This window comes from Fukomys damarensis, unplaced genomic scaffold (genome assembly GCF_012274545.1).
Source record: "Fukomys damarensis isolate Sample0158 unplaced genomic scaffold, DMR_v1.0_HiC HiC_scaffold_1, whole genome shotgun sequence".
In the NCBI taxonomy this organism is placed as follows: domain Eukaryota; kingdom Metazoa; phylum Chordata; class Mammalia; order Rodentia; family Bathyergidae; genus Fukomys; species Fukomys damarensis.
This window is the reverse complement of record NW_022900913.1, coordinates 72801896-72814938: the sequence shown is the minus strand read 5'-3', so window position 1 is coordinate 72814938 and position 13043 is coordinate 72801896. Positions and strand designations below refer to the sequence as shown.

At 41.7% G+C, this 13043-nt stretch overlaps 1 protein-coding gene across 2 annotated transcripts in view; it reads left to right on the top strand.

Annotated features, from left to right (window-relative positions):
- The window catches only part of Csgalnact2 (chondroitin sulfate N-acetylgalactosaminyltransferase 2), a 39351-nt gene extending 27581 nt beyond the window's left edge, over positions 1 to 11770 (top strand). For both annotated transcript variants that reach the window (XM_010622459.3, XM_010622458.3), the window contains exons 7-8: positions 2015 to 2096; positions 9177 to 11770. In XM_010622459.3, coding sequence (XP_010620761.1) covers positions 2015 to 2096; positions 9177 to 9469 — 375 coding nt within the window. In that variant the 3' untranslated portion in view covers positions 9470 to 11770. The remainder of the gene's footprint in view (positions 1 to 2014; positions 2097 to 9176) is intronic.
- The last annotated feature ends 1273 nt before the right edge of the window (positions 11771 to 13043 follow it).

Here is a 13043-nt window from a genome sequence, read left to right as displayed (position 1 = left end):
AGGATTTGAACCCGGGCCCTTGGCGCTTGTGAGGCAGGCACTCGAACCACTGAGCTAAATGCCTGGCCCCCTACTTATGTTTAAACTTGGATGAGCAGTAAATAGCACCCAGATAAAATAAAATTACAGTGAACATAAGTAGTCAACCTTACTAGGAATAAATCAGAACAGCTGTATAAATACTTTTTTCTGCCATGAAATTACTGCTTTTAAAAATCACAGCCTTTCAATCCCCAGCATCACCAAAAAACTCTCAGCCATCAGCCACACACATGGTGAGCTCCATGCCCAGGTTCCCCTGAGCAGGTCACTGAAGCCTCATAGTAGCTACACACAGACACTGACACCATGCGGTGCAAGCACAACAGTGGTGGGGAATTACAGTGCTGCAGCAAATATTGTGGCGCAAGAGGAAAGAAGCTGAGGTGTAACTAGAGCAGCATAGATGAGAAGGAAATAGAAGTATCATGTACATTTTAGGTGACTGTTAACGATATCAATGGCTAGTGTCTCGCATGCCCGGCACTGTTCTACTTTGTCTGCATGTTAGCTCATGGTGTCCTCTGCACAGACAGTGGCACAGCTGGGCTGCATGGGGGGGCAGGGCATATGCACAGCTGGCAGCAAGGATGGGCAGTGTGCCACAGGACCTGCTCCTGTGCATGGCATAGGTGCCTCTGGTGTCTGAGTTCAGCACAGATGGTAGGTCTCTCCTGGACCCAGCACTGTTCATGAGAACCCTGGAGCTAGCACCCTATTGGCTTGGTAATGGCTTACAGGAACTTGTTATGATAAAAAGACAACATAAAATCAGGTAGTAAATGGTGTATATATCATTAAAGCAGCCCAAGTTGTGCACACATGCATAATCAGGCTTTTCTGAGAAGGGATGTTAGGGACAAAAAGGAACCAGCAAGTGGTGGCTGTGGAGGTGGCTCCTGGCAGAACAACTGCTGGGCTCCCAGAGTGGCTAAGGCACAGTAGGGACAGCCTAAAGCTGGTTGCCCTTGTGATGGAAAAGCACAGGTAGTTCTGAGCCTTGTGTCTGTGTCCCACACCCAAGGTTAGTGGCGTACCCTGTAGAGCCCAGCTGAAGCGTTTCAGGCTCTGTGACCACACAGCCCTGTGGTAACTGTTCAGCTCACTGTTGTGAAAGCCACAAACGGTTTGCAATAAATGTGCACAGCTTGCCGGCCTGAATTTGTTTCATGCCAGTTAGTGGGCCAGCTCTGACAGTAGGCAGGGGAGCCTGTCTCGGTGGTGACGCAAGCGTCCCTACGCTCCAGGTATCCCTCAGGGTGGACCTGCAGTCTGTGGGTGCTGGGTGGGCACCCGGCTAGGTCTGCTTGGAGTTGATGTCTCTCGTTCTCCTGAGCCCCTGCGTGTTGACCAAGAATAACCTCAGCATATACAGGCTTGAGTTCACTTGCCAGAGGAAAATCTTTTGGTCACTCAGATGGCTATTTTTATTTGATAAGGATTTAATAAGTACATGTGATTTTTGTTTTGACTTGTTTTGCCATAGTGAGGATTGAACCCAGATCCTTTGCATTGAGCTATATCCCCAGCCTCTTTGTTGTTTCAAAACAGAGTCAAACAAATCACTGGGGCTCAAACTTGGATCCTCCTGACTCAGCTTTTCAAAGTACAGGGATTACAGGCATACACCACCATGCCCAGTTGATGGTAGTCTTTTATCAGTCATATAAATGACAGGAAAAAGTATCCTTTGGAAAATAACTTGTTTCATTTTTTATTAAAAGTTCTAAATCAGGTTTGGTGTTGCATACTTGTATGCATAAGTTCAAATGCACTTGGGCAATTTAGTGATTTAGCAAGACCCTGTCTCAAAATGAAAAATAACAACGGGATATAGCTCACTGAGAAGGTTTTGGGTTCCATCCCCAGCACCAAAAATAAATTTCTAATTCTTAAGGGATTAAATTGAATTTTCCTTTTTTTTTTTTTTTTTTTTTTTTTTTTTTTATTTTTTTTTTTTTTTTTTTAATTTAAGGTTCATAAAAAAGATTCTGGGTTTTGGCGAGATTTTGGCTTTGGAATGACTTGTCAGTATCGATCAGATTTTCTAACTATTGGTAAGTATGCCTCAAATTTAAGGATAGAATTTTATGTATTCTAGACCATATGGCATTTTTCTAAAAGGTGTCAGATTTTTGAGTGTTTTCCTATCAAATTATAAGTGTCTCTGGTTAGAGACAAAGTGAATTTATAATGTTATTTTATTAGCTAAGATGAGGTCATAAAGATGCAAGTATAATATGAGATTTAGTAGTTCCTTTAAAATCAAAGCACTGCTAATTTTTAAAGACATTTGTTTGTGTTACCATATTTGCAGTTGTTTGGAGTACTCTTAAAAATACCTCCCTATCCAGATATGGTGGCACATGCCTGTAATGCCAACCCTTAGAGGAAGAGGATGAGACAGGAGGATCATGAGGCCAGCCTGGACTACGTAGTGAGTGCGTGGCCAGCTCATACTGCGTAGATCTGCCTCAAACAAAGATCTTGCTGTAACTTTATTGTGCTGCTAGGTTGTTACAGCTGCAGGTTATCTTGGATTATCTAGTTTTAGTTTTAGGACTTTTGTAATTTTTAGAGATGAACCCCTTTTTTATTGTCTATTGGACTGTTACGCAGAATCTCCATATTTAAGACAAAGGAAAAGAGCTGCTCTTTCCAACTTGATTGAAGAGGGAGGTTAGGCCTTGGAGTCACTAGCTTAGATTTCTACCCTAGCCCAAAGCTGTGAGGAAGAGTCTAAACTGCCTTTGTCACCTCCCCAGTGTCAGTCTCCCCACAGAAATAAAGTGCCAGACGGAGACCAGGTTAGGGAAGCAGGCTGAAATCAGTGCGTGTCTCTTGATTTATTTACTCTCTCTCTTTCCACAGCATAAGAGTCATAGAATTTGTCCTGTGTACATTCTAGGCCCATGTGAGGTTTAGTTTCATAGCCATTTGTTTTGGAAATCTCTCCACCTTAGCTATTTATCATAATACATGAGTTATGGAAAATTAGGAAATAATGACAAAAGGCTTACTAAATTAAACTAATTCCCTTTTCCCTGATCTTGCTTAATAAAACAGTGTCTTTCAAAAATAGATTTGGCCAGGAATTCAGCTCAGTGGTTCCCCCGCCTGCCTCGCAAGCGCAAGGACCCACGTTCGATCCCTGGTACCACAAAAAAAAAAAGATTTGTATGCATTTTAGTATATCTTGAGTGCTTGGAGTTCCTTATTTCTTTTTATATTACAAAGTTATTGACATATTCATATATCATAAAATTTATCAATCTAAAATGTACCCATTACCTGGGTTGTGTACTTAGCATCAGTCAAATTCAGAATGTTATCACCCAGAAAGAAATCCCATGCCTGTTTCCAGCCAGCCCCCTTCATCCCCAGACCTAGGCATCCACTAATCCACTTCTGTGACATTGCCTCCCTCTTCCGGGAAGTCACTGTAGTACAGCTATGCAGTCTGTGGTCTCTATCCCTGGCTGCTTCCACTCAGGGTAATGTTTCTACGGTTGATCCATGGTGTAGCATATGTCAGTACTTTATTCATTTTTATAGCCAGAGAATGCTCCTTTGTATAGTTGTGCCACATTTTGTTTATCCATTTGACAGATATTTGGGTTCTTTCTCTTTTTTCAGCTGTTTCATATACTCCAGCTAGAAACTCCTGTGCTTACCTTTTTGTGTAGATGTTGGTTTCCTGTTCTTCTAGCTCTCTACCTAGAGTAGACTTGCTGGGTCACATGGTAATACTGTGCTTAACCTCTGAGAAACTGCTGTGCTGTTTTCCAGGTTTATCTTTCTACCAGCCGGATGTCTCTGCATCCTCATAAATAGCATCCCACTTATCTTTTTGTTTCTAACAGTCACAGTGGGTGTGAAGTGACAGCTCATTGTGTTTGACTAGTTCTTCTGATGACTAATAATGATGGGCATCTTTTCATGTGCTTAGTGCCCATTTATATATCTTGCTTAGTGGAATATCTTCTTTTGCCCATTTTAAATTGGGTTATTGGGGTTTGTTGGGATATATACAATAATATTTTTCATTATTTGCCATTATGTCTGTATATTTTTTCTGCTCCTTTTTCATTGTTCTCTCCCTTTGATTCTCTCATTGTGTGTGTGTCAATGCACCCTGTGGATCCTGCATTTCTCTGAAGCCCAGTTCATTCTCTGTCTGTTCTTCCATTTTCCATCAGAGGCTTGCTGTGTCCATAAATTTGTCTTCACTTTTTCTCTTTCCTTTGTTTGTTCAGATCTACTGTTGAATTGCTCTGATGAATCTTTCGTTTCCTTTATTATACTTTTTAACTACAGAATTTCCATTCATTTCCACATATGTAGTAATAATATGTATGTGTAATATCTGTGTCTTTGGTAATAGTCTCTATTTGATAAGACGCTGTCAGTTTACAATCTGCTACTCTTCAAGCATGAGTTATTTTGATTCTGTGAATATTCTTGTAATGATTGCTTTGGAACCTTTGTCTGTTAAAGAAAACACCTGGCCCTCTTACCACAGTCTCCATCACCTGCTTTTTCTCTGCTGAATGACCACACTTTCCTGTTCTTTGCATGCTGTGTGGTTTCTGTTTTGAAAATTGAAGGGCCAAGGATTTAGCTCAGTGGCACTGCGCCTGCCTTACAAGCACAAGGTCCTGAGTTTGATCCCTAGTACCAAAAAAAAAAAGGGGGGGGTTGTTTTAGGTAATATATTGTGGCAACTCTGGTAACTGACTCTCCCTGCTTCCAGGACTTGTCTTTGTCTTTCCTTATTCCCATATTGATATGCTTGAACGGTTTGGTGAATTCTTTCTCCCTCCTCTCTCACCCCTGCCAATGTCAAGCCTCTGCTGTCACTCTCAGAGCACATGCATTCTCTTCTTGTGTACAGTGCATTTGGCAGGGCTCTCTTGACCTCTTTCTGTGACTTTATTGGTATCACTCTCAACTGTCAGGTCCACTGGTTACTCACTAATTGCTGTCTTCTTTTTGATAATTCTCGGGATATAAATTTCTCTGAGATCTGGACCAATTAATTTGAATTTTTTAAAGGGGTAGTTTGAAAGCAGTCTTTGAGGTTAGTTTGGAGCTGTCTCTCTCTGTGGTGCTCATTGTAACCTAGCTGGCCTACAGTTTAGCTTGTTGTCTTCATGGATTTACCATCCTCCTGTTAAATGCTCGTGACCAAACCCTTTATTTTCAAGAGCCCCCTTCTTGAATCTTGACCTTCCCTATACTGTTTCAGATATAGTCAGTTCTTTTGAAAAGAGCATGGAGCAGTGTGTTCTTGTGGACTTCTCTTCCCTCGGAACAAAATTTCTGAGCTTCTACTTGAAACTGGAAACAACAGTAGTATACTTCTCATAAAGCAAGGTGACATCCCTGTGGTATAAGTGGGTACTGGATAGTAGCAGTAGGGACCCCAGTATTCTCTGCCTACCTGTCTAGAGTAAAGCCTCTGTACTAGTGGTATGTCTAGTGTACTGGTGAGGAAGGTAACAATACCACTTGGGATAGAGGTTGTCCCTTTCTCTGTTTCCTCTATCTATTAGCTTTCCCATTGCTGATACAAAATACCCGACACTCACAACTTAAAGGACAGATTTATATTGGCTCACAGTTTCAAAGGGTTCAGTCCATGGTTGACTGGCTCTAAGACAGAAATATCATGGTGGAGGGTCATGCTGGAGCAAAGCTGCTTAGTTCATGGGGGCTCAGAAGCAGAGGAAGGGAGCAGTGCCAGAGAGGAAGGGGCCAGGGACCAGATATAGACCCCGAAGTCATACCTCTATGACCCACCCAGACCTACCCAGTGTGTGCTTTACTAATCTCTTGATGGCTCTCAAGCCAATCAAATTGACAATCCTGCTTAACTGACACATTCTACATTTTGTTAATTTGTCGCTCAAACATGTCTCTTTAAACCATACTTAATTTCCAAATAGGACAATTAGCAAGTTTATAATTCAGCCTCACATGATAACAACTAGCTATACTACACACAGTTGAAAATGGAATAATCCCTTCCCCCAAAGTCTCAACAGTTCGATACTGCTCAAAAGTTCAAGTCTCCTCTAAGATTCACAGCAAACTCTTACCTGTGAAACCCTGTAAAATTCAAAAAGTGAGTTATTACCAAAATATAATTGTACAGGTTAAACATTCCCATTCCAAAAGGGAGAAAAAGGGATAGGATAGAGGGGAAAAAACAAACAAATAGGATCAAAGGAAGACAGAAAGCCAACAGGGCAAACATTAAGTCCTGTAGTTCCCTGTTCTGTAGTTCCTGTAGTTCTTTTGGGCCACATGATGTGAGATGTGAGGTCCAGGGTGCTTGGACAGCCCTATACCTATGGCCTTCTCACTTGCAACCCACCTGTCCTGTCTTGAGCTAGTTCTGCTCACTGCCTGCAGCTTTCCTTGGCAAACATTCCATGTTTCTGGTATCTCTGACTTCCTGAGTTCTCCACTGTACCTTTAGTTTCGTTTCCACAGCTTCAGCATAGTTGCCTGGGCTCCCAAGCCTTTGTTTGAAATCTTGGTGGAAGAAACAACTGCATTTTACATTTCTGGAAAATCATCACATGGATGATACCAATACAAGGATGACCTTGGACCTTCGCTGCAATAGCCTCTGAGTGTCTGGATAGCTGAGCATGGTGAAGTGATTCCCAGGGAACCTCAGGGAACCAGCACCTAGGCTACACTTCTTGAGCAGAGGGCCTAGATCCTCTGTTCTCAAGTGAAAGGTTTATACTTTTGCACCTGTAAAATAATGACTGGGGTTTTGCTGATTCCTGAGATGCCCTCAAGGTGGCATCTTTACATGTTTCAAAATACTTGTTGACTTTTTTGGGGTACTGGGGAATTAAACTAGGGACCTTGTGCTTGCCAGGCAGGCATGGTGCCTCTGAGCTACATCTCCAGCCTTGTTGTCTTTTTAATGGCACTAGTCTTTCAGGAACCATACCTCCTTTAGCCCCAGGTTTACACATGGTTCCTTGATGGGCCAAAATTTAAGATTTCAAAATTTTCTGCTCTGCTCTTTGTTCCCAATTCTCACTATACATCTGGCTAAAAACAGCCAGCAATACCATGCCACAACTTAAACCTTGAGCTGCCTTGAAATTTCCTTTGCCAGATAAGTTAGTCTGCCACCTTTAAGTACATGTTCAGGCCACCTGCCTCGCAAGCACAAGATCCCGAGTTCTATCCCCGGTACCCACCCCCAACAATAAATAAATACATGCTCAGAGTTTTAGGACACAGGCAAAATATAGTCAGTTTATTTGTCAGAGTGTAACACACATGGCCTTGAGTCCAATTCTCAATTGAGTCTTCCTTCCCAAATGAAAATTAATGAAGCTGGCCTTTACTGTCTACATTCCTATCAGCATTCTGGTCTTCTGAGCTCCAACCAGAATTGCCTATTATGCTCTGCTTATGGCATTCTAGGGCTTCTCTAGCCACATCTTTGAGCCTTCCTAAATATCTTCTGCAAACCATTTCCAATAGCTGTACCTACCACCTATAATTTAAAGGAGGAGAGATTTATTTGGCTCACAGATTCAGTTGGTTCGGTCCATGGTTAAGGAGGCTCCCAAAGGCAGAAACCTGGCAGATGGGTGCAGTAGAACAATGCTGCTTAGTGCATGGCAGCCAGGAAGCAGAGCAGGAGAACAATGTGGGCTGAGTGGAAGGGGCCATAAACCAGACATAGTCCCCACAGCCATACCTCCATCACCCACCCAGATACACCCAGTGCCTTCTAGTAATCCCCTGGGTGGCTCTCAAGCCAGTCAAGTGGACAGTCAAGCTTAACTGTAACATTCCCTCATTATATACATGTTGCACCTTTTGTAGTTTTCCCACAGTTCTTGGATATTCTGGTTGGTTTTTTGTTTTGTTTTGGTTTTTTTTTTTTTCAGTCACTTTTCTCTTTGAGGTTAAGCTTTGAAGTTTCTGTTGTCATATGCTGAAACACAAAGATTCATTCTTCAGGTATGTCCAGTATTCTAACGAGCTTATCAGACACATGTCATTTGTTACAGTGTTTTTTGTCTATAGCATTCCTTCTTAGAATTTCCGTTTTACTTACATTTTACTCATCTTACATGTTGTCTACTTATTCCATTAGACATATTAATCATATTTGTTTTAAATTCCCAGCATGATAATTCTAACATTTCTGCTGAATCTGACTCTGGGTCTGGTGTTTGCTCTCTTCAAACTGCCTTTTGCCTTTTACTTTTTCTGTTGTAAGCTGAACTTAAGGCGCTGGCTGGATGGGACTGTAATTCACAGCCTTGGGTGACGTGGGAGGTAGGGCGAGGGGCATGCTGCAGCTCAGACAGGTCCAGTATTTACAGAGGCTGTGTCCCTGCAGGCCCACCCTTCATCCTGCACAGGATGGCTTGTGGAGCCGGTGCTTCCTTCCCGCTGCTCAGTAGCTCCTAGTGATGTGGTTTCTCTTGACATGGAGCCTTGTTGAGAAGAGTAGGATGTCCTGGCATGTTTCAGAATGGCTACCTTTCCCTGTCCCTTTCCAGAATTGTTAGAGGATTTTTCTTCTTCCTTTGGGGTCACTTCTCAGTCTGTTTTGCTGATTTGTCTATGCCTCTGTCTAACCTCTACACATTGGCATTTCTTAGTGTTTAGGCTTTGCCCTTATTTTCCTTCTGAACTTCAATAATTTCATTCATTCCTGTGGCTTTAAATCGTGTATTCATCCCTTTCTAAATTTCTGTCTCCAGCTTGGCCCTCTGTTATGTTTTCCCCTCTAGCAAGTTTTCTGCAGCCCAGGAAAACTTGTGTCTCAGAGGATAAAAGAATGAAAATGATGAAACATTGAAGGTGGTGATAGTATAGGTGATACATATTTCCTTCTCCTTTACTGACTTCCTACAGGCCTTGGAGGTTTGCACCATGTTCTCAGATTGTTAACCTTTTGCTCATGCTCTCAGCACCCAACACTGAGGTAGCTGCTGAAGGATGTCAAGGAGCAGATGGGCGCCGTGTGGTTCTCTGCATAGGGCCAAGCCACTGCACTGAGGCAGAGCACTTGAGTCAGTCTGATGCAGGCTTGTGCTCCAATGGCCGGGCAGCCACTGACAGTGTGCACTTTGATCCTGCAGGTGGGTTCGACATGGAAGTGAAAGGCTGGGGTGGAGAAGACGTTCACCTGTATCGGAAGTACTTACACAGTGACCTGATTGTGGCCCGAACGCCGGTTCCTGGTCTTTTCCACCTCTGGCATGAGAAGCACTGTGCAGATGAGCTGACACCAGAGCAGTACCGCATGTGCATCCAGTCCAAGGCCATGAGTGAGGCCTCACACTCCCACCTGGGCATGATGGTCTTCCGGGAGGAGATCGAGATGCACCTTCACAAGCAGGCCTACCGGACAAACAGTGAGGCTGCTGGGTAGCACTCAAAGCACATCACACAGCAGTCTGACCACAAGCCAGCACTGTGGGTTTAGCCTTAATTCCTCTTTCAGATCCCATGCCTGTCCTGGAGAAGACATGTTTCTCGTATTCTTTCTGATATTGTCTGTGCTGTTCACCATGTTACAGGAAGAAAAAAATGGGTGTTTCAGTGCAAAGCCTGCTCTGTGATGTACAGTGCTGCGGAGCAGTCAACAAAGGAAATTAATGTTTGCCCTAGAAGCAGCCTCAGGTCTCTTCGTACCTGGGGCTTGTGTTGCAATCTCAGGATTATGTAGCGTGGTTGCATCAGGTGGGGGTGGGTGTGCAGGTTGCTCCACCTGCTCACCAGCATGTCAGTTATCCTGCTTCCTTTTTAAACCACAGCTTTGGTAGATAGCATGAAGAAGAATCTTTTTCACTGAAGCAGTGGGTAATGAAATGCTGCATCTGAAATCTCACCCAGTTGACAAGATAGAAATAAAGCTCCATGACCTACTGTTGTTTAGCTCCCAGAGGTCTGTTCCTAAGCAAATGGGTAAAAAGTACAAAATAGATTAGAATATAAAGTATATATCACCTTGTTCTTGATTAGTAGTCCGAGTTGCTGTTAGCTACTTTGAATGAACAGAAGTAAATATGGAAATATTTTTAAAAGAGCACTTGATATGTTGATGTGCAGGCTACCAGCTGTGTCCAGAGCAGAAGTTTCTATGAGCCAGATAGATACATGGGGCCTTCCTGAGAAGGTGCAGACCCAGCACACCAGCAGGGTTTGGTCTCTGCTTTGCCTTTCCTCATTTAGCATGGATTCATTTATATTTACTATCCTTCATTTTCTAATACACTAATATTTGCTACATCTGTATTTGCATTATTATAATACTTTGAGTAGAAAGAGCATTTCACTGAGGGAGAAAAACAAATGAGGTATAAGATCAGTCTGATGTGAGAGAAAGGAAGGCAGTCTAACAGAAGTGAGAATGGTGGCTTCAGAGAAATATTTTCCCTGCAAACAGGATGTTTTAATTTACGTACTACATCAGTGTGACAAGATGAATAAGAAATTATGTTCAGATAGGACTTTATTACATTATTTATCACACATGGGATTTTTAGCTTTTGGCCAATTGCTCAATCCAGCAATTGGGAAAAAAGGTGAAAGGTATGCATAAGCTTTTATAACCTTTACCTTTTAAAAGTGACCTGCTATTTGTATATAAACCCCTCAAAATTCACAGGAGAATAATTATTTCTTTTTGCTCAGTAAATCATATTGCCTGAAATGTTACAAATTCCAAGTTTCTAGGTGCTACATGAATCCACTTTTATAATAATTATTGTTACAAATTTTAAGTTTGGGGAGTATGTCTGAAGATGTATGAGAGTTCTCTCCAAAGTATTACAGGTCATTGTCTCCTTTTGTATGCAGCTATTTATTATGAAGACCAGTGAATTACAGTATTAAAATGAAAGAATAATTATTTGCAGCGGTAAGTTGCCACTTGCCTTTATGGGAGAATCAAATGATTTTTTTCTTTACTCCTATTTTTTTAAAGTAGCTTATAATCTAAAGATGGAAGTTAGCAGTGGAACTATTTACTGTGTTTTTGACATTAAATGGTACTAATAAAGTATTTTATTACCAAAAGTTAAATGAAAACATGGTAAATTAATTTCTGTTATGCCATTATGTACTTGAAGAATAATAAAGCAAATGCCAGTACACCACCACCCAGGTGAAGATACAGGCTTCCCAGTGCCAGCCCCTGCGCACCCTTCTGGACCACATAGCTCACCCTCTCCATGGTAGTTGGCTTGTGTGATGTTTCCATTTGTCTCCTCTTCATATTTTTCCCCACTACTTATGTACCTGTTTAATATACTGTTTAATTTTGCCTGTTTTTGAGTTTATATGCATCATTTCATTATAGTTCTCTCTCAGTATTAAGGTTTTGGGGTTCATTCATTGTTAATCTCAAAGTTGGTTCCCTTTATTAATGTTAGTCCAGTAGTATTCTATTATGAATATACTGTGGTACTTTAAAATTCTATTTTATTGATAAATACCTGCGGTGTTTCCAGTTCTTTGTTATCCTGTCGTCTGTGCTGTGCATTTGCTGTCACAAGAGTGTGACCAGAAGCCACCTGCACTTCTCCAGGAGTGGGAGCAACCACGAGGCTCTCACCTTTCAGCCTTGGCAGTACCCAGTTTCATCAGACCTGTTGATTCCTGTCAATTGAGGGAGCTATAGAGATTAATTATGGTTATAATTTGCATTTCCAATCTTTCTGCCCATTTTTACCAGTTCCTAGGAATTCTTTACATACTCTAGATACCAGTTCTTCCTGGTTAAATTTTTGTAGATATCTTCTCCCAAGACGTTCATCTCTTCCCATTCTGATGGTACTTTTTGATGAACAAAAATGAATGTGGATAATCTTTTTTTCTTTATGATTTCCACTATTTAAACTAAACTTTAGGGCTGGGGACTTAGCTCAGTGGTTCTGGCGACTGCCTCGCAAGTGCAAGGGCCTGAGTTTGATCACCGGTACCAAAAAATAAAAAATAAAAAATAAAATAAACTTTATTTTTGGAACATTTTAAGTTCAGAGCAAGATTGAGCAGAAGGTACAGAGTGTCCATAATAAACAGTGTTCTTTTAACCATGGGTTTACTCTCTGCATTTCAGTTAACTATGATTGGAAAATATTAAGTGGAAAATTCCAAAAATGTCTCATAAAACTTTTTCTTGTTACACTAAATTCCATTGTCTGTTAGACCAGTTTTCCATTCACCTGCTCATGGGTACCTTGGTTGCTTCCCACTAGTGGGTTCTTGTCAGAATGCAAGTATTCAGCTCCTTTAGGTGCAACCAAAGAGAACTGCTCAGTTGTTTTATAAGAGGCTCCCAAAGGGTCTTCTGGATATGACTGTACCACTCTGAGGTCCACAGCTGTGAGCAGGTGGTCCAGTCTACCTCCTCACAGCATATTGCTGGCATCTGCTCTGTAATTGCCGTTCAGATGGAGCCCTAATGGTAGCTCACTGGTGCCTTGGTTTGCATTTCCCTGTGGACATAACTATGGGGCATCTTTGCATATGTTTCCATTCCATCTGTGTGTCTTCGGTGAGATGTTGGCTTGTAAATTTTATTATTGATCACAATCTCATAATAAGGAAAGGTTTCTTAAAGAAAATGTATATTCTAAATATCTCATAAATAGCTTTGTTCCTCTCAGATTACCCTAATGGAGAAGGGTTTTGTGATGTCAGGTGAGTGTTGAATTCCACTTTCCCAGCACTGCCTTATGATGGGGTCTGTACTTTACCCCTGCAAGTCCTGCCCGCCTTGGCCAAGCACCTTATTCCTGAAAGTGACCATGGCTGTCACAGCCTTTAAAGTGTCATATAAATGTTAGAATAAACTTGTTTTTCAAAAAAAAAAAAATTTATGAATATGGAATCTCACTGAGTCCATAAGGTCACTTTAACAAGAACTGCATCTGTATGATGTGGAGTCCTCAATCCCTGAACGTGACATGTCTGTCATCTTTACTGTCTTTCAGGTAGGG